This window comes from Caloenas nicobarica, chromosome 14 (assembly GCF_036013445.1).
Source record: "Caloenas nicobarica isolate bCalNic1 chromosome 14, bCalNic1.hap1, whole genome shotgun sequence".
Lineage (NCBI taxonomy): Eukaryota > Metazoa > Chordata > Aves > Columbiformes > Columbidae > Caloenas > Caloenas nicobarica.
This window is the reverse complement of record NC_088258.1, coordinates 8,178,925-8,205,535: the sequence shown is the minus strand read 5'-3', so window position 1 is coordinate 8,205,535 and position 26,611 is coordinate 8,178,925. Positions and strand designations below refer to the sequence as shown.

Sequence of the window (26,611 nt, the reverse complement as noted above, 5' to 3'; positions counted from 1 at the left end):
TGATAGAGTTTGGTAGCAGGGATTAGAGGGGAAAATAGAGGTGAATGGTGCACAGCAAATCTACAGATCCGAGAGCTCCTCAAGGCAATGCAAATCTCAAGGTTGGGTCAAAGCAAGTTGAAGAGATGACTTTGTGCTGGTGACTGGGATCATACTTACAAAGCTTGTACAACAGTGTCAAGCAAGTGCAATATGTTACAAAGACAAAAGCAGCTCTTAGTTATTCAGTGTAGTTATAAGCCATTGCTAGCAAAATGCACTTTCAGTGCACAGGGCTGCATTCATGCTAGAAGCGCTTCACTAGCACAAGCACAGCAGTACCCCAAGCATTCCTAGCGCAGGGATAACAAATACCACATCATTACCACTGCCGCTTGGATCAGGCTTTCTCTCGGATTTAGCTCCCTTCATGACACAGATACTCTCCATGACAAGCTTAACAGGACCAGGTGGATTCTGCATGGATTTCACAAGAGTGATGTCTGAAGGATTCAGGGTATCAAGAGCTGCAAGTGCTGCCTCCAGAGCTGGCATGGCCTCAGCAAGGTCTCCTTCACATTCGTCCTGTTAAGACATTGGGCAGAAGCTTGTAAACCTTCATACAATACCAGCTCTGCAACCTGATTACCCCACTCCAGCACAGACTCAGAGAACCTTCTCTGCTTATAAGTACCTAATAAAAAGACTCTTCACAACATTGTGTTTCTTGGAGAGAAAACTATTTTCGTAATTTGCCTATGTGGTTTAAAGAGGGAAGGTTTGTAGAGAAATTAGTAACTTCCATAAGCTGATAACTGATAGCAGACAAGCTTTCAAGATCAAAGTCTCTCCAGTGTGACAAGGAGAATTAAAATATAGGTTAGATACAGTTGTTCTTAGTTATATCTTACAGTGCCGATCAGGTAGAAATATATACTGTGTAGATTAAATTTTTTATCAGGTGCCCAGATCTCAGTAATTATCTATCTATCTATCCATCATCTCTGACATTTCCAACTAGTTACAAAAAAAAGACTGAGGAATACTGCAGCTTCCCATGGGAAATTCTGTGCTACAGATGTCTGGCTATGGCAATATCTCTTAGGTTATGCCTAACAGGGCTCCATGCAGCACTATGCCAAATTACCTCAGCTAACTCTAAACAAACTGTCTTTGGGCCTGGGAACCATAGAACCTCATTACTCAATCTGTTGTACAGAAATAAGAGCTCTACAGCTTTTGGGATGTGAACTAGAAAAGGAAGCAATGCAGTACTGTGAGATACAGTAATTCTCCAAACAGCCCAAATTTACCTTGTTTATATTACGAACATCTCACACATCATCTCTTGTAGCTCTGTTACTTTGGGAGCTTGGATCACCCCACTAACACCTCACCATAACTCTCATTTACTTGGAAAGACTTGGAACCCATTGTGCTGCAGGCTCAACCCTTGGACACTACCTTAATAGCTTTAGCAACAGCTGCTGCATCGTTGGCCTCTTTTTCATCTGCTGACACTAGTTCCTTCTTTGCATCTACTTCAATTGTTTCCTTTTCAATCCGGGTCATCATTTTGTCTGTTTCTGCAGAAGTTTTAATCAGTTCAGGCTGAAGGGCAGTCAGTTCTTTCTGCATCTCTGCAACCTGATCAATGTAACAGGAAATCAAGAAGAAATTTGTGTAAAAATTTCATGTATTAATATTTCACATCTTGATGTCTTAGGAAGATCAGAAGACACCATATTAATACAATCTAAACAGGAACATTTGATCTAAATAATTGTTAGCCTATTTTTACTAAGAGCTATTTTATTTAACTGAACGGATTTTTTTTAAAGGATATTTTTTAATCATCCATATAATACACTTGATTTTTTATGATCCACTTAATCTCAATAATGAGAAATAAATTGATTAATTGCATTTTTCCTTCTCACTGTTTCAGTTTATGGAACGTTAAATAATCCTTTATGGTACAGGTGGAAAACAAAATCCAAAAGAAACTTGGAAGGAAACACAGAATTAGTGACAGCAACAGCTGCAAACTGGATGTTCTTCATCCAGCAAGTATTTGGAACCTCCTTTACTTTGCATCTTGGAAAGATCAATCCCTGGATCACATGGGTTGAAAAAGGGGTTATTTACCTGGAACCTCATCAATTTCCTACTGGGAATCTACTCAGGAATTAAAGTTTATTATTGTCTTACAATATTCTTCAACTTTTCCTGTATTTTGAAAAGGGTAATAGGTACTAGGATGCTAAGGCATCAATTCTCCATATAAGGTTTTGATAAAATAATTAAATCTGTAAGGTTTATTCCTCCAACATTTAATGAGTACCACCAGTTTCATTTAGCTTTCTATTAAGTGCTATGATGCGAACTTACATACCACAATTTCTTAAAATGATTAAGCAGTAATCTAACTTCTCCTGCTGGCTTTCTATACAAAATTATCCATAGCATCGTCAATATAGTGAAGAAGGAATTTAGTAAGTTTTATTTTTATAAGTTTTATTCAGCTTATACAGACCCCATACTAAAGTATGCATATGGCACATATTCAGTGTTTTAATCTGAAACTTACTTGTAACGCTGCAAAGTCAAGTTTTTGAAGTCCTGTAAGATAACGAGTTTTCATCGTGTCAACTTCTTGCCTTTTGCTGTTCAGCAGAGTTTTAAAGGTAAGAATCAATTCTAGGTATGAAGTTGGTGTCACATAGTTGTGTCTTCGCAGTGCAGCGTAATAGCTGATGGAGAGCTCTCTTACACTTTCTTGGAAATATTTGCACATTGACACAACCCTAGAGAAAATTTTTCCACATTACTATGAAAATACAATCTGTCTTTATGTGAATTATGAGGAAATTACTCTAAGCATACGAAATTATATTAGTGTTAGTGAAGGCAGAATTGGTTTTTCCCCATTATAAGAAAAATTTTAGACTCCTTTTGAAGAGTAGCCTGATTCTCAGAAACATCAGATACATATATCTAGGTATCTTTGACATGCACTGAAATCCCAGAGTTGATTTAGCTTTGTCTGTTTATAACGACAGTTTCCTGATCAAGTATGTTGGGCCTGCGAGGGGGAGGGGGAATGAACATTTGCTTCATATGTTTCTTGATGGATAAACTCATACTCTTTTCTAATGTCATCTTCAAGTTCAACATCCTCTAAAAACTTGTTAGCAACCATTTCCAAAGCATCTGTAGGCCAGGTTTGGAACCAATCAATGGTGCAGCAGTTTATCAGCGAAGGGAACATCCGTAATCGATTCCGAAATGCATCTCCAATAGGACTCATGGCTAGAAAAAAAACCCAACAATATCATTACTTAAGTTTGTTTGCAGTTAGAAAGCAGAAAAACCTAAGCCTAAGAGAAAACATTCCAAGAAATAACACATTGTATACAGACCTAAGACAATATGCAAATTTTTCTTCACCCTTTCAATAAAGAAATTGTACATAGCAAGGGGAGTGGCTTCAATTTTCCTGTTCTCCATCCTTGCTGCACCTTGCATTTTCTCAACAATTTCAGCTTTCTCATCCGCTGCAAAGATATTAGGCACATCACCAGTATTTAAAAGCATGTTGATATCTTCTACAAATGTTTCATCCTTTATTTGACTGTCACAGAACAAAAAGGTCACATTCTTGTTAGCAACACCTGCTCTCATCATGACTCGTTTAACATCATCTTTCCATTCACTGATTCCATAGGACTTTGTGATTTCAATTTGAAAGAGTTCAAAGGTATTCATGTAGGTGGCCAGCTTGGTAGCACTTTGTCGACCACTCCCGCCAACCCCTACCAACAACAGATGTCCATTATCCTGCTTCAATACCCTGCATATCCTTGAGATATGCTCAATAGCAAATCTGAACATAACTAAGGACATTGGTGCTTTGCTGATATTGTTGTATTCCTCAAGGTAGTATTCCATCACGGTTGTCAGTTGCTGTAAGTCTGTGATTTCGTCATACACTTTTTCATTACTGTCCGGATCCAAATAGTCTCCAAAGAACAGGCTGCGAATATTATCATCAGAGATTTCTCCAGTAGGTGAGAGATGACTCAGTACCTAGAGATAAGACAAGAATCAACACATAATGCAAACTATTAGAGAATTATTTTCCTTAAAGTCATAATCATTTTTATCTACATGGTAACAATACGGTGGGAAACACTGCTTTCCAGCTGTTCTAGTTATTACCTTAGTCTGGAAAAACCAAACAAAACCAAACCACCACACATACACACCAGAAAAAAAACAAACCAAAACAAAACCCACACCACAACACCTAAATGGGGAATATGCTGCGGGTTGACATGCAAGTTTCCATGCAGGCATACTTCACAAAGAGACTTTGCTGTCAAATACAGGATAAGTTCCCAAAAGTCTTCTCAGAAAAGTACCCACTACTCCCATTGGTTCATCCAAATATTAACTTAAAAAAGCACAGACGAATATTGTGTAAGACATTTATTCCCAATAGTCATCTGTACCAACACAAATTATGAATCATTCTGATATGAAGTATTTTGTATTAACTTGACTAAGAATACGTATAATACTCAATACTGAATAGAAGACCATCCATACTTTTTAAATGCATTGATCAGAATAATTCAGAATGTGCTCAAAACTAATAAAATCCCAATGTCTAAGTATTTCTGAAAATGCATAATTCTCATTCTTGGTCCCAGCACATTACCCCAAAATACCTTATCAAAGCTCTGCTTGAAGCTGTTTGATGTTGTCTCTTGTACCATCTGAAAGAATACCTGCCTATCCTCCTCATCAACTAAGCGATCATAGAAAACTCGGTAAACCTCATGAATCCAGAGTCTGATCAGTTTATCTCCATCCTGAAAATGTAAATACAAGAAAACAGGTAAATATAGCTCAGGCAGGATTTGTTTAAAAAACAAAAGGCTATAAATGTCCATCTGGATCCTGCTATATCTTGTACTAATCTCAGTGGGAATCTTTCAATTCCGAGCCATTCAGCACATGGCTCAGCATCTGCTAATTTAAGTGGCTTCCTCACCTAGTTACCTTCTTGACTTTCCTGCCAATACAAGCTGGGACTCTAATGTCAAAGTACTTTTCTCTACTGTATCAAATCTCCTCATCCTTCCAACATAAAGCATAAATCTTTCAAAAATGCAGCTCATGGGCTCTAACCCAAGCCCTGCCCAAAACTGTTGCTGGCTAAGATTTCAATAGCTTGTAGCCATTTTGTTCTGTTTCTGCAACAAAAACAATCCCCCAACAGAAATAAAACTTTTAACACTCCTTTAACCTGACATTTTACTGAAAATGGATGAAAAAAGTAGGATGAAAATCATATACATCTATCAGCATTGATTTGTAGTTTGTGACCATTGGCAAACTCAGGGCTAAATGATTCAGTCTCGTTCACTGATGAGCTTGCCATTTGTAAAGTCATTTCCCACTTTTGTTTCTTTTGTATATTTAGTCTGCAAGTTCAAGAGAAGGGACTGTCTGACTTGATGTATAGGCCTTAACAGATGGGCCTTGGACCTCTGGGCCCAGCTGTAATACATGTAAAGAACACTAACAAAAATGACAGCTGTCTCCTTCAGAGACAGACAGAAAATATATAGCAAGGTATTCAGGGACTATCCTGATTTTAAACCTCGTAAATCTATTGAGATCGCAGTTCATGTACTTTGAGATGTTTACTTATTGATATTATTAAAATAATATACTTTTCCCATTGGTCTTTCTTACAGCAACATGATTAAACTACAACTTACTTGCAAACGAGCGTGCGGACAGAGCAGCACTCCTTTAATAACCCTGGCAAAATCTCGTAGATTAAACACATAGTGGGATTTTGAAGGAGTTGGGAGAAAATTATCAACTGCCATTTTATAAATCACCATTGTCGCTTGGACCAGCATCTTTCCCAGCCTTAAGGAGGAGAAGAAATACAGTTTTAACTTCTGCAGATGAATAGCAGGAGAAGAGATTACAAAGGCATTACAGGAAATATATATCACATTACCTGAAAAAGACAGCCTCAAAGCCTTTGCTGAAGTGCCAATCAGCAACTGTAGTAAAAATCTTGGTTAATGTGTCATCATCGAAAGAACAGATAGATACAATATTCAAATGCCGTGTGAAGCGTCCTGTAATACACACAAAAAGATGCAGAAAGATTCAGGAATGTCCAAACATTCTTCTACCTTTCAAGGTACCATATTCTTGGACTGGCTGTCACTCAAACAACATTTGAATCTGGCTCCAGCTCACAACTTTGTTTCTGGCAAATTTCTTCCCCAGCAGTGATGCGAATTAAATATAAACTGGTTTATATTTTGTATCAGTATTTCACTTAGAATAACTGGTTTTAATATGAAAAACACGAACCTCCATTACAACAAGGCCAGTATTACCCAGATTTAAATTTCAGCTCACATTACCCCTGTTTACTGTGATATGACAAAGTAAATTTTACAAAACCAAAATTCAGTGTATACACTACTAAATTTTACAAATTTGGCTGTATCAAAATAGTTATTTTAATAAAGTGTCCTCAGATCATGTACAGTTATACCTGTATTAGAGTAGCATAAGGTGCCTTGTAACAGTGTAGCTGTAGCTACATTAGGGCTTTTACTGACATAACTTTTTCATTAGAAAATTTAACCTCCCTTATGGTGATGTGACAAGAATCATGGACTTGCAGGCAACATGCTTGTAAGTAAATGCAGGCAGCCTATCTTAGCAGCAGGAGACACAATTTCAGAAGAGAACTACCAGAAAGACTTGTCAAGATGTATTCCCTCCCTTTTCCAAAGAATGGAAAACAGAAAGCATCCAATCCTCTAATCTTAGAATTATTTTCATCATTCATAGTTTAATCAACATTCAAAAAAAATTATCTAATGTTAATTAAACTCCTCCTAGAAAAGGTACGGATTTGAACTTGAGCATACAAACTTCTGTTTGGAATGACCCCGCCAGTGAATGTGTCTGTAGGTTTACATGTAATAGATTAATGTAGAATGTCACCAGCAAAACTGAACCTGCCTCGTAACTTCAGTCAATTAGATAACTACCTGCCACAGCAATATATTTCCTACCTGTAATATCATTCCTGCCTCCCCCAGGTGGACCCATAGCTGAAACAAGCAGCACATCTATGATTTCCATCTTGGATGTATCTTTCTTGTCATACCAGTGACCATGATCAATCCATTGCCTGAGAAGCTCAATAGGTGGCTGGGCCCCATACACTTCCTTTGCAGGCATGTTTATGTCATCTACGGAGAACACAGACATTGAATAAAAAACCCTCAGTGTTTAGGAATTAGAGTTTTCTCTCAAAGCTAAGCAGAAAGAATAACTGAACTAGCAGTAGAAAAAGGCCATGTCTTCTTATTCTTGCTTCCCATTAAACTAACCAGAATCAAATAACATTACACTTCCCAGGCATACTTAGAGGTGGTGGCTTAACTTAGTGTAGTTGGTGATTTTGTTTTATTTCATGTCACACTGCAACACTATTAACTACCCTGAAGGCTATCACCACTTAAACAGTTAGAGACCTTCAGCAGGGGGCAGAGCTAATCCTTTTTCGGGTGCCTGACAAAAGCCAAAGAGCACTGAGAAAATCCAAAATTACTATTCTCAATGAATCATTTTGTCTAAAGCCAGAATTAAACTGATATAAAAACCCTAAAAAAAACTGTCTTACCCACAAATATTACAGCTTTTTTCCCCAAAGGAGGTCCAAATACTCCTTTTCTTCTTCTGTCCAGCTTGGACATAATAATATCCTGGGTTTGGTTAGCAGAGGTTCTTGCAGAGAAGTTGATGAAGCTTGGGATGTATTTTTCCTTTGGAAGTCGTAGTAGAAAATTGTTTGTTATAGCTGATTTTCCAGTGCCAGTGGGACCCACAAAAAGCAAAGGGACATTATGCTCCACATATGTTTTAAGAAAAAACATCTGTCTAGCAGTTTCCATTGTTGGAATGATCAGCTCAGATACCTGTTACACAAGAAAGTAAAATAACACAAGAAAAATCAAACATCTACAGGAAGTATGTAGCACAAATGCATTTTAAAAAATAATTTTCTCTGAAAGCCTAGGCTGCAACAACGTTCTGGTACATAGTATGGCCTCACTTCTTGTTCAATGTTTATACAGTAAATAGCACAACTAGTATTATCTATATTATGGTTCACAGACACTATATAAAGCCCAGAAGGAGAACTGCAGAGTTAAGGATGGGTTAATTCTGTTGGCCTGCTGTGCAAAGGAAAAGGAACAGTGCTACAGAATTTTTTTTCTCTTCCTCATCTTCCACTTACCATTAGCAGCTGTGCAATAGATATCAATAAAAGACTTCAGACAGTAGAATGAAATGTAGTCTTACATCTCATGTACTTAATAGACAAGACAGTTGCAACTACAATGGAATGAAAAGCTGAACAAACATCGCTTGAGTTATCTTGAAATTTCACCTACAGAATACAGAATAGGTACTTCTTGCAGATCTCTGCTGTGCTACACTTCCCTTTAGTTCACAGCTGCCACTGGAAATGTGAGTGCCCCTATTTGGAAATGGAGGGGATCCAGGACTCCGTACTGCTCTCCATGTCCCAAGGAAGTAATAAGTCTCTTGGCTTACTTTCTCTGATTAACTCACACTATAATATCATTATATCAACCACAGAAAACAGAAATGACAGAATGGAAATTCAGGCTTCAGCTTTTTCCTACCACGATTTCCCCACCATCAGATGCTATTACAGAGACAAAAGCAGAACCTAAAATTTTAACCACCAGCCAACCTCAGGGCTTCATGTTCACCTGCAGTGCTGAACCTTCAATATTGATGATACCAGAACTAAGACATCAGCATGAAAAGCAGCCTACAGAGATTAATGAAATGTTGCAGATCAAACATTAAACAGCTTAATATAGTAGAATCAGGGCTGGCTAAGGTAGTTGATTGATAGCTCTAAACAATTTAGTCAAATAATTATTTTCTATAATGAAAGATATCAATGTGAACCTTAGCGTCTGGGGAGATAACTTGCTCTTCTTTTGTGATGAAATCCATCCACATGTTCCACTGCCCACTGCCATGCTTGTGAAAATAGAAGTCATAAACACTCCCTGTTAATTGAAGAACACAACATAGGAAAACCCACTCATTAAAGAATAAAAATAAACTTCAATCATTTTAGTGTGAGACGTTCAACACTGTGAGATAATGAAGGCTTTCTAGTACATGAGATAGCTCTACCCCCCCACCATTATCATCACCAAATTATTTCAGGTCAGATTCAGCTACATGGTTTGAGTGCAACATGAGGCATATACAACTCCTGGTTAAAAGAGCCAGGAAAAAGCACGCAGCTGGGGAGCCCAAGGCCTGGCAGATGGTGGCTCTGCTGCAGACTTAACATCTGCCAGGTACTCTATTCTCTCTTAAAGTGCCAAGTTTTCTTATTGCTTTATAAAAGGCCAGGAAAATACAGTTATGAAGAAGCACCTTTTTCTGGGAAGATATTATTTCTGGTAAGCTTCACACTTTTAGGGCGTGGGTTTTCATTTATTGTTCCTGCTAGCAAGTCACGATAAAACAAATCAAATTTCTTTCTGCTGTCTGCATCGATGATCCCACCAATTGTCCAAACCAAAGCAAAAAGGAAAAGCCCCTGCAGCCACAAGAAGATCTGCTGACTAGACATGCTTTCCTTCTCCTCTTCCTTGGATTGCTTTATTTCATCTAAAACACATATTTGGAATTTTAGTTAAATGCCAGTAATAACCATAAATCCCAATTCAAAATGCATTTTTACAAAAGTATTCTGAGACAAACTTAGACCATTGTATTCAGTGGAACAAAGCCAAACTACAGAGTGAGGATCTTGTCTGTGTAAAACACTGTTTACAAATAAAAATAAATGGGAAGAAAAAATATTTACAAAGGGTCCTAATTCTCTTCTTCAGATGCTAGCAAACAGCAAGCAAAACATATGGAATACACTCACAAGATCATGTTCAGCTTTGTAATGACACCAGTGTCCAAATGTGAGAGCTCTGTATGCTAGTCAAAGAATTATTATTAATACTGACCAGTGAGAAAGGACTTGTTGTCTGGTCTCAATAGTAACAAATTCATTTGGTATTTCACTGCATCTAATTACCTGCATTGTGTCATGAAACATAGCAGGAAAAAAAGAACAATTGAGAAAAGAATAAGGCTGAGGGTACTTACCAAGCAGACAAGTATAGAGTTTCATCAAGCTATAACTCAGATGAATAGGGGACGTTTGTACAAAAGATTTGCAATGAAGGTGAACGAAATCTAAACAGGGCTGGACTAGCCACATAAACAGGTCACTGACCTACCAGGAGAAAAGGAAATGGCTTTACAACAATGCAAGAGTGGCCACATTTCACACTGTCCCTCAATTCTCTCTCAATAAAACATAAGGCATCAAAAATTCTCCATGTCGGTAGAGGGGATATCAGGCAAGGACCTGCGTGAGGCAGTACTTCAGCGATCACAGTGTCATACCACCATTATCCGATGGTGAAAACAAGTTGCTTCTACCATAGAGAAGTTTTCAGCAGGCATTTTGTTACGCAGTTACTAACCCAGCCAACAGAGCAGGAGCTCAGCCTAGGGAGATGGCTGCTTGCTTGGGCAATGCCAAAAGTGAGCTGACTGGTACCTGCAGGAGTGCCACAGCATGCAGGGAGATAACAACCACAACTGGTGGTATCTGCTCCGTCAACTCAAGCAGGAAAACAGGAGAGAAATCATGACCTAACATCTTCCCAGGGACCAGTACTCAAGGAGACACACTAAAGGGCCAAGCGCTCTGCTGGTTAAGAATGAACATTTTGCTTTGATGAATTAAGGAAATAGTCAATAAAGAGCTCCTCTAGTCTTGGTACTTCTTTTGAATTTGGTCCCAATTTTCTGTAAAAACTCAAAGGGGGTCTTGTCAAATCACAGAAGTCAAAGTTTTCTCCAGCTCCAATCCTATTGTGGACAGATCTTACTCGGACACTTTTACTAGATTTTAATGCCTATTGAAAGGGATTTTTAACTTTTATAAGATTAAAAGCTGATTCCCACCAGCATCTACTTTTATCAGCACCAACAGTGAGGATGTACTCAATACATTATAAAAAGAGCTCTCATTCATGAGAGCAATCTGGTACACGAAAGACTACATGGCAAGGATTCATGAGGTGACTAAGGCTTTGAAGATCAAGCTCTTAATAATATTATTATAAGCATTTCTCAAGCTAAACTCTAGATGTCTTAGAGGAAGGGTGAATTCAAAACATTTTGAGTCTTCCAGTTTTTCCCACACTGTATTTCTAATACTCATGGCATCTCCATCTCTCAGGAACATTCCTTGCAATGATATTTGACATGCATCACTACAAAATTATTTACCACAGCCTCTAGAAGAGCTGGGACCCTCTAAATCGTGAAGTACTTCAAGAGTTTTGATTCCGCATAACTACCTTCAAGCGGGCAAACTGTGAACATCACCTTAATCTTCTAAGTCAGATCTATATAAAAAATTAAGTGTCGCACCAGCTCTCGGTGTTCATCCTGCAGGTTTGGAGGCAGCGTTTGCATGTAGGAATCCTTCAGTGGTGTCCAACCTAACTGTTGCGGGTCCATATAGATCATACCGCACCTGGGAAGAACAAACAACTATGGTACAGGAACAGATGTGCGAAGTGGGACAGTTCCAGTTTGAATGCTTTCACATTACCTGCTGACAGTTGCTGGAGATGCCTCCTCTAAGTCTGCTGGCTCAAAGATTAAACTCATTTTTGAATTCATCTGAATTATTTCACCACTCATTAAGCATAGCTAGAAGAAGAGCATCACATAAACATGATCTAGTCATGTCAGTGCTGATCAACCAGTCAAAGCAATGCCTGTCATAAAATCGCTGAACATTCTACTTAGTGTCACTCCTCATTCACTCATTCATATTCTCACAACACGATATTTTCTGATCTTGTCTCAACTTTTCCACGTGTTACTGCAATGGCTTGCAGAGACACAGAGAACAATGCTCTATCTTTAAACAACTCTCCAGGGAAAAGCAGTTGTGACCTGCAGCTTTTTTTTTTTTTAGTTAATTTATTCACTAAGTAATTTAAGCAAGTTCAGTTTTCCATTATAGAGCTGAATTCATGTATTTCAGTTTCCTAAAAGGGTTAATAAAAAAGCCTCAGTGAGCAACCTCATTTCAATAAAGCAGGAGCAAGACAAGGCTTCTAGGGAGAAGTAACAGCTTAGAATCATCTACTAAACCCACTCATATAATTGGGGAAAAAGCCAATGCTTTTAAGCACATCAACCTTTCCTGAGTCTTACACCTCCTTTAACTAACATGGTAACAATATTGCTACCACTAAAATAAAGTATGTATATTCAAGGATGAGGTTACGGGCAAAAATTAGGCTACCTTTTTATTATCATCGAGCACAGTGTTCATGTTCTCTATCCAAACTGCATCCACTGGGCCATCAAAAATAATCCACTTCCGATTATCTGTGGTAGAAGCCGCTTGCTCCCTGAAGGCATTTGCAAGAACTCCATCCGACCATTCATGGCTTACAGGATCAAAACTGCCATACAACTGTCCCATAGTAATTGCTTTGGGATTAATAACTTTGTATTCAACAGCAAATTCATCCATGGCTTTTTCTGTGTAAAAAGACAAATAGATGAGCTCAAGAATTTGATAGGTTAACTTCATTCAACAACTCAAGTATAGAACAAGAACATTCCTGAGGATCCTACTTTAGCTGCCCAAGGCAAAAAACCCCAGACATCTGGCAGCTAGGTAGCAGTAAATAAGAAATTCTGTTACTGGTACAAGGAAAGAATGAAGTCTTACATGCAAAGGCACATTAAAAAAAGAAAATAATAGCAGAATAGATATTATATGTGGATGGGAACTACTTACAATCTCCTTATCAGGGCTAGTTTTTTCGAGAGTATTATGCACAAATACAATGCTTAACAAAATTCATAAAAGCATAAGCACATTAGTATGTTTTATTATTCCAGTAAATGCAGACAAAAATAATTCCAGGCAAATATACCAGACAAAAACAGTTCGATGAATGGAAACTTTCCAGTCAAGAAAGCGGGATATAGGACAATTAACAACCCGGGCATATCTCTGCAAAGGAGAAACATTAGTCATAGAATTAACTTCATTTAATGAGAAGTTTGTGGCTGAACAATGTTACCTGTGTACAAATCACCAAGGGCTCCAGCAAGCACTTTGTATGCACAGGTCTTCCCACCTAAAGGATCTCCAACAATCATGAAACCATGGCGCACCAGCATCATTTCATATACCTGGATCAGTGACAAGAGGTTGACTCTTTAACATAGCACAAAAGCGAGCATTAGCTGTATGAAACTAGAGGTCTCTCTCTTTTGCACTCAGACGTGACAGGCCAAAATATTGGCCAAATATCTGCACTCCATTAAGGCTGACCAAAGCATTAACCTGAACTGGAAGGCAGTCAGATTATTATGGCAATTCTCACTGATATAATTTAAGAAGTCATTGTCCCCAGCTAAATGTCATCCCTCAGTTGTAACAGCATAATTGTACGGTGTGTGAGTGCACTAAGCAGACACTGCAGACCACAGCCCAGCATAGAAGCCTAAACTGAAATCACTGGTTACCAATGAAGCTAACACAAGAGGACTGAAACTACAGTTTTGAGGGTCTGTTGTATGACCGGTCCCACAGACGCTGACTTTGGACTGCAAGAGTGGTAACTTCTTCAGTCATCTCACAAGATCTTGCCAGAACTCAAGTCACAGGCTTTAAACAGAACACCTTCAAACAGACCTGTAAGAAGAACCCCTAAGAAGATTTTTATTTTTTTTAAGCTCAGGTTAAGGCTGGTATTTTCTGGTTTTGCTTAAATTCCTAACCAGTTAATACTATCCCTATTAAATGAAAGACGAAGTATGGTTTGCAAAACAGCATAAGCCAAGTGTGAACATGAGCCATGAAGTCTGAACTGCTGTTGGAGGAGCCCCTCATGATTCTGCCCCAGGCCACACATTTTTGCCCTTGCCATTACGCTATCACTAAGAAAGAAGAGTTAAGCATTCTTTAAAGGGTCAATAATACTAGTAGACGGGGGACAATGGGAACACATAGCTGGAGGTGAAGTATAAGCAAGTGTGAGAAATGTCACCTCTTCCAAGACCTCTCAAGGAGACTGCGAGCAGAACTGGGAGCAGGGCCTGACTCCCAGTCCAGAGTTCTGTTCACTGGGCTACACCACCTCAGCTAGTAACAGATTCAGTTTAATTTTCTATCCTGAACCATAAGACCTACGATGTGGCTGCACACGTTAGCTCCTTCACAGACTGGCTGAATTAGAAAAAAAAAAAAAAAATCACTTTGAGCAAAGCAGACTTTTACTCCATGTCTTTTACTTAGTAAAATTATGCTGGTTTATAATATTCTATTAACTGATCACAGGAACTATCAGCTATTCATCCATGACACAGACAGTGAATGAAGAGTGTTTCTGCTCTCACACTTTTCTTCCCCAGAAGTAAGTACGTGAAAATAAACCTGAATAATTTTTCCAAGGAACCACGGAACTGGTTGAAGATCCATTTTTTTAATATTTTCAGTTAGTGCCTTGATAAGCAGGTCATAATCTGGTGTAGGAAGAACCACTCCAGGAAACAGGTCAGATATGATGCCCTGTTAAGGAAAGTCAGAATAGGACACTACGCAAACACAGGTTACAAAAGGGGAACATTCCCGAAGCATAAAAATCTACAAGTAAAATAATATTCATACAGGTAACAGGAGCTTAAGAGGAAATGTCTTCAGCTGGACAAAACTAACTTCTAGGAAAACTGTAGCCATGAAAGCATTCTGTATGGCTGAGGCAGAAATGAGTGCCTGCACTTTTCATACACACACTGATATTGTAAAAGGAAGCTTAACCTTCTGCAAATTTTCCCCTAAAAGTATTACAGAACAGATGTGAAAGTGGTTGAAAGAATTTCAGTGATTAAATAGAAGGGTATGTGTTCTGAAATTTCAGAACAATGACTCTGTGTGTGCTTATACCCTAGCTTTTATGTTGTTAATATTGATTGCTTTGTAGCTTAATGTAGTCTTTATTTTCTGTTAAAGTGGCATGCAAACTGAAACTTCATCGTTTTCACTCTGAATTCAAACTTCTAATTGACTGTAATTTAGTTGTCCACATCTCTTTTGCAGCACAAAGCCAGAATGCAAACTTCAAAGAATGGTTTCCACAAATGAAACAGTACAAAGTGACTTCTAGCAAGATACAATATTAAACATTTTATAGAATAATTTAAAAGGCATCACTGAAAGTTTGTTTTTCAAAATAATACTAACAGAACCAAAAAGTGCATCCAGAACAGTGGACTGAAATAATTCTACACTAATATGGCAGCATCTAGATCAAACTGTTCTAAACTAAGATAATGACCTGTTTCTGTAGGTTCTTATAACAGACTTCGTCATCACAAAACTTAAACACACCGACCTGATAGCTTACCTGAAACAATGGCACATCCTGTGCCAAGAATTTGGCCAAGTTAATATCCAGCAAAGCCCGAAGTAACAATACGCTTTCATTTTCAGTTGGGTACTTCAGTTTTAAGTTCCCTGCTGCTGTCAGGACAGATTTAACAGCACGCATTCCATAATCATAGTGATGCTGAGATGACAGCTGCTCAGAGCACAAACGGTAAGTGGCAACAATTTTCTGGGCAAGACTGTGGATATTAAAATATCACATGTAGAAAGAAAATATCTTACCATGCAAGGAAAATAATCTAAGTATCTATTTACACAAAGTAACTGCAGTGATTATCAGACATCAGCTGACAAGACGGCTCAGAACACCGAGGAAGTAAAACTGTAGATTATGGCATGCCAGAGAATGTGTGTGCCATTTAGGAATTCTGTTTGATATTATGATACATTTTCCAAATGATCCTGTATAGAGGTACATATCCATCCACATGAGGTGGTAAATGAGAACTGATGATAAAGCAGGAGATTAAAAAGTGCTTTCTGGAGAAACAGAACATGGACAACCTTCCAGAATTACATGCCTCAAACACGTATATGAGGAATGAGGTATCTCAGACTCAACTGAGGTGGAAAATTCAACATGTCTTACCTCCGAGAGTCCAAAAATCCCATTGAATAAAGAGAAATTTCTCCAATCAAGGCATAATCTGGAACCATCATGGCAACCGTTCGGAACAGTGCCTGTAAGAAAAAAAGTAAGATACAATCTTACACTATGGACCATGGTAATAACTTGTGCCTGTTCTGTAAGAATAGTGTCTCTCCATAAATTCATGAACTTCTATACTCTCTATATTCCATTTCCCTGACCTTAGGAATCACCTGAAATCTATGAGACTGCGTTAGAATTCTGTTCTATCCCAATCTTATCAAGAAGTTCAAGAGGTCTGTGCTAAGAACTGTAGGAACAAATATTTAGAAAGAGTCACAATCCTAAAGAACTATTAAAAAAGGAAAAGGGAGGTGTCATTCATCTAATTTTCATAAAAAACTAGCACATGGTGTGGTTAATGTGTTGTAGAAGGTCATGCAAAAAATTGTGGCAAAGCTAGGAAAAGAACTAGGACCATATAAGTCTCTCTCTACAGTGTCTCAGCAACTTGCAGAGTTATAATAAATTTAAATTGGTATTTGGATCACCAAGCCATTGTAAACCAGGAGAATTTCCACTTAGAGCACAGTTAAAGCTGTGAACTGGTATTGGTATGATTAGACTGAGATTTTTTCATCTCTGCATTTTGTACAATCCTAAACACTTATTTAAGGCTTAGCAAAAAACACAGCAGAATACACTTGAATGGGTTACCATGTATTATTTGATTGCTGCCTTCCTCTTCTTATTACAATACAACAGAAGCTGCAGATTCTGAATTTCTACAAGAAATCAGAGTTCCAGATTTACCTTCAGATTATCGGGCAGCTCTGCCCGTCCAGCATATCCAGGATTCATGGTGATAAACACAGCACATGAAGGATTAAGAGAGATCTCTGTCCCTTCAAAAATGAATGTTTTGAGTTTGCGAATAATAGCTTGCTGGATGCTAAGTATCTGTTGGGCAACTACAGATAATACTTCAACCTAATAGAGACAGAACAGATTGGAAAACATAAAACACTTGGAAACAATATCAAATGTTCTTGTTTCTGTATTTTGATGGCTACATTTGCATTCTTCCAGGTGAAAATCACCCTGTGTCTGATAACTGAGCCTAAATATTAGCTGTCTATTGAAGAGATCCTCTGAAAGCCCATGCCACCATTCCCTACTTCAACCACATAGACAAATCAACGGAGGCTTCTAAAAGCCTCCAAAGGGAAATCTCATCTGCTCGAATGCAGACAGCTAAGTTAGGTGGACAGGAACTCCCTCTGGAGGCCTCCAGAAGCACTTTCCTTTCACCTCAGATAAAGAATTTGCACTCTTCAGAAAGACTGATTCACTCAATGCCCCAAATTAAGGGTAAATGTAAAGAATGGATAAGTCAGCCTTGGTGCTTTATAGTATCACCATAACGGAATACTGGAAAATGAGAATGCTAACACTTGAATTCATTATAAAACAAGTTACAGAAGACAAATAGAGAAATTGAGGTGTTAACGATACTAAAACATACAAAATAGATCTTAATGGAGTTTCCACATTTACTTAAATGTAACTCCATCAAAATAATAATAAAACTTACCCAAAGTCAGTGACCCAATTTAAAAAAAAAATCAGAGTAAGACCAAGGAGGAGATTAGATGTGTCTGGTTACACAGCTAGTTAACTAGGTCGCCTAGTTAGTGACACTCGGGTAGTCGTCACAGGTATCCCTCCACTGGGATTTGTCTGCCTTGTGCTGAACAGAGAGAAATGCAGTCCCACAGCTGTAGCTTGATTTCTCAAGGACAAGAGAAGGACAGTTCTTTCCCAACAAATGAGTGTCACATACAAAAGAGGAAATTGCACAGGAACAATTTTTTCAGCTAAAATAACCGAGAACACAAAACTTGTGCAACACAACACAGGTGGGCATGTGCTCCTACAGCAGGCAGCTGAGTACCTATTTCTGTGTCAGTGATTATCAAAACAAAGAGGCTATTCCACAAATACAAGTAGAAAATCGGCAATAAAGCTGTCATGTCTAAGTCTAAAAGATCTTGTGTCTTAAATGAAAGAATTATCGTTTTATTTGTCGGAGTTAAAATGTTACCTCAATTCTATTGAACTCATCAAAGCAGGCCCATGCACCAGATTGTGCCAGTCCCTTGAAGAACTTGCCCATTGCCTTGTAATCGAGACCATCGGAGCAATTAAAGACCACACACTACAACAGAAACACAGAGAACATCTCTCAGGATTAACACAAAGTCCACTATAAAATTCTTAGCATCTAAAATGGGAAGGGATTATTATTGCTAATTTTGGATTACAACACTAGGATGCCATATAGACACAGTCATAAATGCGTGCTTCTTACCGTTTCTGTGAATAAAGAATAGGTACAGAACAAGCAGTACTCGCTTAAGAATGGCATTTCAAGAAATATCTACATATGAAAACATAAACAATGCAAAGAAAAAGAGTTTGTATTTTGGTACCTGCTTGGCTAGTGCTTTTGCTAGATCTTTTGTTGTTTCTGTTTTGCCAGTCCCAGCAGGTCCTTCTGGAGCACCACCAAGATTTAATTTCAAGGCACCCATTAATGTCCTACATAAAAAAATAACACAGGCATTCAAAATAGTAATCTTTAATAGCAGATTGTTTCTAAAGGGATGGATAAGTATTTTCCTGTACAGGTTCTCCTGGAAACTATTTACTTGTTCCCTAGTGACTTTGCAGCCTGCCCTAAAAAAACCCCAGCATTGTCTCATAACTCACCCACTTGGCTGGCAGGGAACGTCAAGGCTTTTCATTACATGCATCCACCCTGTATATTCTCAATTACACAAGCAAATCCACAGTGCCAAGTGGCACTTCTCATGACAAGAACTTGAAGCTGGCTTTCTAAATGAAGTCAATCTTTAGAAACAGCTGAGAAAGCATAAAGGTTGTTTAATAAACCTGGGAATCATATTGCTCCAGGTGATTTTCATACTAAAAATAAGATCCCTGCTAATACCGGTGTGATCTGATATTTTACAAAAGCCTCATTCAAAGGCTTTGCCACCAAAAGCAGTGGTTAAATTGTGCTGAACAGAGTCTGCTTGCTCTTTGCTTGCAGTGAAATTATATCTGGCACAGCTGATTGCATAGTGTTAGTTTAGATTAAGCTAATGCTAACAACCCCAGTTTACAGGTAATGCACCAGCCACATGCCTCTTTCAATACCCCTGTGAATGCCAGAGGATGAAGCACTTGTCAGCATAGGCATTAACACAGGCACTTAGTACAAGTGTCTCCTACACAATGGTGAGTTCACAGCTCAGTGTTGAAGTAAAATCTTTACATTCTCACCATATATTTGCCTGGAGATACTATAAAAAAACCACAAAACACTTTAAACCCTAGACCTAAAATTACCCGCTGAGATGACCTGTGTCTCCAGGGCTCACAAGAAGTGAAATACCAAATGCCCTTGAATGCCTCAGCCTTGGGGCATGAAGTATTTCCATTTCAACCTCTCGCAAGCAAGCGGTGGAACAAGAAGCTAACTGCAGTCAAACATCTGTGAAGGGCTCCATAATTACCTCATTTATTTCACAGGCAGGAATACCCTACTTGTACATCTTATTTCAAAGAAATGAAATCGACCAGTGCTCCTGTAGAGTTCTTTACAGTTCCAGTACCACAAGCTACCAACTTTTTTCAGAAGCACATTCTTGAATACTACAGAGAATATTACTCTATTGGTGTAGAAACCTATACATAGCAAATATTTTACCAAATTTGGGGGAGATATATAAAATTTGCCTCCAAAACCTACAGGAAAATCTTAGCTGCTAAGCTTTCTGCTATTATTAACTATGCCAAATGAAAGTAAATATAGATCAAACCAAAAAATGAAACCATTATTCATAGACAACATGGCTTTACCTATAACATCGATCTGTTAGTGGGGTTATAACCAGACGTAGAGAATTGCCCAGATACTCATAACCATATTTGGCTTCTGTTGTAATCATTCGCACTATTACATCGTTCTCTTCCCAGTAGTATCTCAGCTGAGAAATCCACTGGAAGTCATTCAGATCTGTGATTTTGTCTTCAACCAATTTTGCAACCACATCACGAGCTGCAGAGTGAGAGACAGACTATGTGAAAAATCTGAACACTTGTACTATGTTAGCTTACTTAAAACAATATATAAGTTAACGTTTAGAGTAGTCAGATGGCTCTCATGTTAGAAAGGAATCTGCATCTGTTTTGCATTGGGAATCAAGCTTAATTTGATCCAGATTCCAGTGCCTGTTCTAAGTAGATGGAAGATAGTTGTGCAGGACTGAGCAATCTCCATTTGCCCAAAGACACTGTGCAGTAACTCTGTAAAGGTTGTTTAAAATTAGAGCAAGCATTTTAGCTGCCTCTTTCAAATAGTTCACCCCACTAATGACAGCAGTGCTGCCCCAGATGTAACAAGAGCACCAGCAACTGCACATTTACCATGTACATCAATGACAGTAAGAGCTCCGAGTGTCAGCCGGGCACCACTGGACAGCTTTCCTCTCACCAACTCAACAATCTCCCCAATTTGTAGATTACTCTTCTCCAAGAAATCCTGTCATGGAAACAGAACACAGGCATTACCGTAATGCTGTAGTTAGCAGTTGCTGAGCTGCCATGCATGCAGTCACTGGAGACAGCCCTTCCAACAAAATATAATAATGGAAATCCTGGCATTACACAGATGTTTTAAATTCTCTTTCATTTTATTTTACTATGAACACTTCAAAAAGCTTTATGGCCTCAAAACAGTGTAAGCAGAAGTCTTATCTTTCTTCCTAACAGAAATTACAAAATTCTACAATAGGAGATGAGTGGATTCTCTCTGTTGGGTAGATTTTTGATTCTGTATATCAGTAGTAAATTGTAAATTAATAAAATTAATAGAAATCTAAGATTCTACTAACTTTACTACAAACACTTCAAATTATTTTCTCATTATTAAATGAGAAAGTTGAATGAAATGAAAGATTAAGTTTTTAGTCATGACCTAGACAACAGGACAGAGTGTACCCTCAGCAGGTCTGCAGATGATAGAAAATTGAGAGGAGTGGTTGACAGACCACTCTGTGGAGCACTGCCCTTCAGAGGGACCTCAACGGGTTGAACAAACAGGTAGACAGGAACCTGGTGAAGTTCAACAAAGGGGAAAGTCCTGTATCTGGGAAGGAATAATCTCATGTGCCAGTACATGCGGGTGGCCAACCAGCTGGAAAGCAGCTCTGCAGAACAGGACCTGGATGCTGGTGGACACCAGGTGGAACAGAAGCCATCAATGTGCCCTTGAGGCAAAGAAGAGCAACAGCAGCCTTGGCTGCATGAGGAAGAACATTACCAGCCAGCCAAGGGAGGTGAACCTGTCCCTCTGGTCAGCACTGCTGACACCACATTGAGAGTGCTGTGTCAGTTTTCGGCTCCCCACAGAAGACAGGCATGGACGTACTGAAGCACGTCCATTAGCAACCTGGTCTAGTTGGCCCTGTTTTAAACAGGGGTTGGACTACATGATGTCAATGGTCCCTTATATTCCGTGATTCACTGCTCTGTGATTTCTTCTCATTTTTCTTAACCTATGGATTGTTCAGGATATTTTATTTGAAAGCAATAAATATTTTCAGTTCTGCATATGTGGGATAAGATCATCAACAACACAGGCAAGTTAAACCTAAGATATCCAGTAAGAATACAGAAACAAAAAGCTAATACTAAAATGTACTATTTGGTGCAACTTTTATTAAAACTTCTCTGTTTCCACATTTAAAAAGCAGTCCAAACACTGTTGACTTAATTAATCCCCAAATAAATCCTCATCCACCTAGCTCAATTAGGATCAGACAAAAGCCCACTGAATTAATCAGAAATTATTTCCATTACTTGAGCATGCGCTTGATTAGCTTCAATGACGTGATACTTAAAACCATTGTGATGATGACAGAAGCACTACAAACACATAAGAAAAGTCTCTTGTATGAAATAACAAACTTGGCTGCCGCACCTTCATTACCAGAAGAACCAAGAAATAAGCAGACAAACAACTGTGCCATTCTGGAAGGAGATATTTCTGCCTGCACATTTCCCCAGGGCTTCACATGTAAAGACAGGAGTTAGAAATAAAAATACATAGTGTTTGACAACAGTCTATCACTTTTTTTTTTGGTACTTTTATTTACACCAGTATCTCTTGTAAAAAAAACAAAAAAAGTAATACAATTTCCTTCAGTGGGACTTCTATTACACATCGAAGTAAATGAGAACAGGCCCCTGCTAAGGGGCAAGAAAAAAGGAAATAGAAAATACAGCATACTACATGAGGAAGTTGTAATATGTTGTTGACTGAGGATCTTCTTTGCTAGAAGGAGCTTTTTATTAATTAATCAGAGTTTAGTGTTGAGAAATAGAAAGGTAGAAGAAAATCTTACTTGTAAAGTGCCTTGCCTTATAGCTTCAGACACTTCTTCTGTCCAGTAAATGGATGAAACACAAATAACCACTTGTCCAGGCCACTGAAGTACCCACATTTTTCGAGGAACCTTAAACAAAAAGATCCATTCCAGACACAGAAAGTCATAAAAACAGATTAGATTATGGCACTGAAAACAATTACTTTCCCCAAATTTATTTTGTCTCATGCTATAAATAAATGAGAATTGGGATGGAAAGCTTTGATACTTTCTTCTTCAAGAAATTCAGAGTTAAAACTCCAGACTGGTACCACTGAACAAAGAGAGATGGATTCTACTCAGCTTCAAAATTTTTCCCTGGTTAAGAATTTGAGCAACCTGTTCACATACAGTTGCTTGTGAAATCTATGTTAAACTATAATTCAGGAATAATTACCTCGATATATCCTCTTATGCCATCTTTAATAACTTGTCTTACACTGGCCAGCATCATTTCCTCTACTTGCAAAAGCCATTTTTCTACCATACCCTTAAAAAAAGAAAAACAGTTACTAGTCAATACACATTTCCTGATTATATTCCTCTTAAAGGACAAATTATTTGAAATGTGTTAGGCTTAAATCCACTTTCTTCGGATCTGGGTGTGGTATGTAGGAGGAAGAAAGGTTGAAATTTTTCCAGATTCCGACAGGCAATACTGCAGTTTAACACTGTCTGAAGGCAGATAAGCCAGCTCTAAAGACAATCCAGCTGAAGAAACAGCTGGATATGTTTCATATAAGCATAAACAAAAAAAGCAGATCACAGCTTGCATGGTCAGTTAAGCTTGGTCATTTTGATCCAGGGCGTGTTTTGTTCTGGAGGCGTTAGGGAAAACACTGTTAACTCATAACATGCCCCACCTTTCATCTCTTTTTGGTTACCATACAGCAATTCAGCTCCATACCTTCATGTTGGGAATAGCAGAAAAAGCTGGAACTGAGATACTTTTCAAAACTTATAATGCTATTTCTACTCAGACCCCTTTTGAACTAATGCTCTGATTCTTCACTGTTACCATTTCCCTCATTCCTCTCTGTTTCAGCCATGCTGTGCAATGTTATATATGTAGGTATACAGAAAGCTAGGTTTATATTTATCTAACTAGCTAGCTATAGCTATCTATCTTTCTATCTCTCTCATCCATGTATCTATCTCATCTTAAAAATATCAAGTGTGTAAAGCTGCAGAAAGGTGCCTAAAGGAATCAGCCCTAAAATTGGTATGTCTTACTCCTTTTTGTAGGAAATACTTTTTGTTCTAGAATACTAGTCTGCACTCTCACTTCCTAAACACCTGTCATGATCTGATCCTCATTCCCCCAAAAATACACTTTAGGCAAACTATTAATGTAATATCATATAGCTTGAAAAAATTACTTTTGCATTTGCCGGATAGATTTTATCTGTGAAAGGAACAATTTCTTTCTCTGAACTGATCATGCCTACGATCTCCAGATTTTCTGTGAACTCCAGTTTAGCAATTCCTTCAAAACACTTCTTTAAATGTGGTTGTACTCGAAGGGGATCCTTTGTTTCAGAAAGTATTTCAAGCAGCTCGTCATTAGACAGGAAAAAGAATCTGTTAGAAAAATACAATTAATGAATATGCACTTTCCAATTATGAAAATCATCATTAATAATCCATTAATGCAAGATAGATGGAATTGGTTTTATGGTTGCTTAGGACTCTAGTATAACAGAGGGGAAATTATTACCTCAAATTCCTTTCCTTAAGTGATTTTTAACATTATAAGACTCATCACATCTGTTTTTTCAGAATTTCAATATGACCATCATTTTATGCAGAGGAAGAAAGAAGAGCTCTCTGTCTCACACAGGAAAGACAAGATGTGTCTATGCAGCTAATAGGTACCTTGTGAAAACACAGAATCTTGTTCCTCATAATCTTATGTAACTCCTCTATATCACACACCTCTGCACAACTAAAGCGGGTAAGGCAGAGGTGTAATTGCAAATCAGCCACGGGAGGTAGCAAGTTCCTTCAAAAATGCCCTGTAAGTAATAATGTCTTCCTAATCATAAGTTTACACTGTGCTAGACAGATTTTGCCTCCCCACCTCTGCCTGTCCCTGGCACTGCAAATTTAACTGGAGCAGAGGAAAATTAATGTCTAAAGAAATGAACAGGTTTTCATTTTTGTTGCATGGGACTGTGTCCTACATGTGTTTATAAAATGAGACTTTTCAGTTCAGTATAAATGGTTTGAAAGAGCTTATAGCTTCTTGTCACTAACTTTGGCCTGTTTAATTAATTTACCTTGGGAAAAATAATCTTTTCTTCTCCAAGTAAGTATTCAACCCCTTTTGAACGTCTTCTAAGAGAGTATTTGCTTCTTGAAGTCTGTCTAACATCCTGGGTTGTTCGGTTGCTACAAGTACCTTTGTGTCTTTCTCCTTTATAAAAACAAATACACAGCAGAAACTGCTAAAAGTTGCAATAGGTTTCTACATTAAAATTGTTATCATCAATCACACACGTTGCAGGAGGCTAAAAAGTTATATATTCATTCTTCTCTGTAGTGTGCCCTCATGTTATTCAATACGTATGCATTATTTGATGCTTTTTCCTTTAGACTGTCAGTTTTACCAATTTGAACTTAACAGACAATAACACAGCAAGGAAATGTCTACAGGAATTAAAATCTTTGGCGCTTGCTTCTGTGATTGGGCTTACTATATTTTTTCCATCCACATGTAAGTTCTGTCAAACAGAGCCACAGTACATGACAATTCTTGCCATCTAGGTTGCATTTTTTCTTTCTGATAATGCCTCTCTGAATTTGAAAGGATACACCTGTTTCAGAACAGGCTTCATCATTCAGAGTCTGAGCTGTTTGACAGGTCTCAACTTCTGTTTTGTTACGTTTATTATTTCAACAGCTTTATCACACTCCTGATGTTTTTGACAACCATCTCAGCTCACACTACCACTAAGTATCTGGCCTCTACCCAACTTCTTAGTTATAGGGAACTGAACAGGATACTCAATTGCACTTACTATCGCCATTATCTTATCCTGACACACTGTCATCTCAGTACGTATCCACCAAAGCTTTGACTAACCATTCCACTACATCTGAGAGTACAATCATATGCAAAAAAAAAAAAATCCATTTAGTTGCTCTAATAATGTGTATGGCTTAAAAACCTAACGCAAAATCTAACTGTATCCTGAAAAGACTTTGTACTGATTGTCAGTGAACTCTGAAGCAGATCCTGAAAGTTCAAATCACTCATATTCCTACCTCACTCTGATCATTTAACCAGGCAGAAAATTAAGAATTAGAATGTTACTTGTGCTCTAATTCATTCCACAATATCCAGCTTTACAGAAGTCTCAAGGCGGTAACGATTTAATCTACCACTTTTACTGCATGACTAGATTTTGGTGGCATTTAGGAAAGGATTTTCCACTCTGTATTATACCTTCTTGTGACTTAAATACAAATATTAACTCCAGAAGAGCTAATATGTCTTCATGATAGTAATATACATGTTAACAGGTGTGTAAAAATAATACACAATTTATTAAACGCAAGCACTTACCACTTGTGCCATAATGTCCTTCCAGTATGCATCCACAACCCCAAACTTTCTGCCCTCTTCAGGCATTTGAGCTCTAATGTCTTCTGAACTAAAAATTGGTTCCAAATACAACCATGTTGCCTGACATTTTAAACAGCTATCTAGAATATCTTGCATTAAACGCAGCTTATCTTCCCAAGCCTGTAATGAAAACATTTAATATTTAACTAAAATTTATTTTTAAGAATTTAATAATACTATTTAAGAAATTATATCACTAACTAACCTACACTGAGGAATCAAAGAGCATGAGTTGCTTGTCTTCAAAGCAAAAA

The 26,611-nt window shown here is 38.0% G+C and overlaps 1 protein-coding gene across 1 annotated transcript in view; it reads right to left on the bottom strand.

The window, feature by feature from the left end:
• DNAH3 (dynein axonemal heavy chain 3) overlaps positions 1-26,611 on the bottom strand; it is a 60,149-nt gene that overhangs the window by 10,980 nt on the left and 22,558 nt on the right. The window contains exons 22-51 of the mRNA XM_065644775.1: positions 26,298-26,477; positions 25,009-25,145; positions 24,109-24,310; positions 23,127-23,219; positions 22,709-22,819; positions 20,730-20,844; positions 20,163-20,361; positions 18,728-18,836; positions 18,340-18,453; positions 17,049-17,225; positions 16,236-16,327; positions 15,606-15,825; positions 14,636-14,770; positions 13,278-13,389; positions 12,485-12,726; positions 11,780-11,880; positions 11,596-11,701; positions 10,255-10,384; positions 9,526-9,762; positions 9,043-9,146; positions 7,718-8,012; positions 7,104-7,283; positions 6,023-6,146; positions 5,772-5,928; positions 4,713-4,856; positions 3,402-4,068; positions 3,126-3,291; positions 2,570-2,786; positions 1,444-1,626; positions 366-564 (exon numbers count right to left, since the gene is read on the bottom strand). Coding sequence (XP_065500847.1) covers positions 366-564; positions 1,444-1,626; positions 2,570-2,786; positions 3,126-3,291; positions 3,402-4,068; positions 4,713-4,856; positions 5,772-5,928; positions 6,023-6,146; positions 7,104-7,283; positions 7,718-8,012; positions 9,043-9,146; positions 9,526-9,762; positions 10,255-10,384; positions 11,596-11,701; positions 11,780-11,880; positions 12,485-12,726; positions 13,278-13,389; positions 14,636-14,770; positions 15,606-15,825; positions 16,236-16,327; positions 17,049-17,225; positions 18,340-18,453; positions 18,728-18,836; positions 20,163-20,361; positions 20,730-20,844; positions 22,709-22,819; positions 23,127-23,219; positions 24,109-24,310; positions 25,009-25,145; positions 26,298-26,477 — 5,248 coding nt within the window. The remainder of the gene's footprint in view (positions 1-365; positions 565-1,443; positions 1,627-2,569; positions 2,787-3,125; positions 3,292-3,401; positions 4,069-4,712; positions 4,857-5,771; positions 5,929-6,022; positions 6,147-7,103; positions 7,284-7,717; positions 8,013-9,042; positions 9,147-9,525; positions 9,763-10,254; positions 10,385-11,595; positions 11,702-11,779; positions 11,881-12,484; positions 12,727-13,277; positions 13,390-14,635; positions 14,771-15,605; positions 15,826-16,235; positions 16,328-17,048; positions 17,226-18,339; positions 18,454-18,727; positions 18,837-20,162; positions 20,362-20,729; positions 20,845-22,708; positions 22,820-23,126; positions 23,220-24,108; positions 24,311-25,008; positions 25,146-26,297; positions 26,478-26,611) is intronic.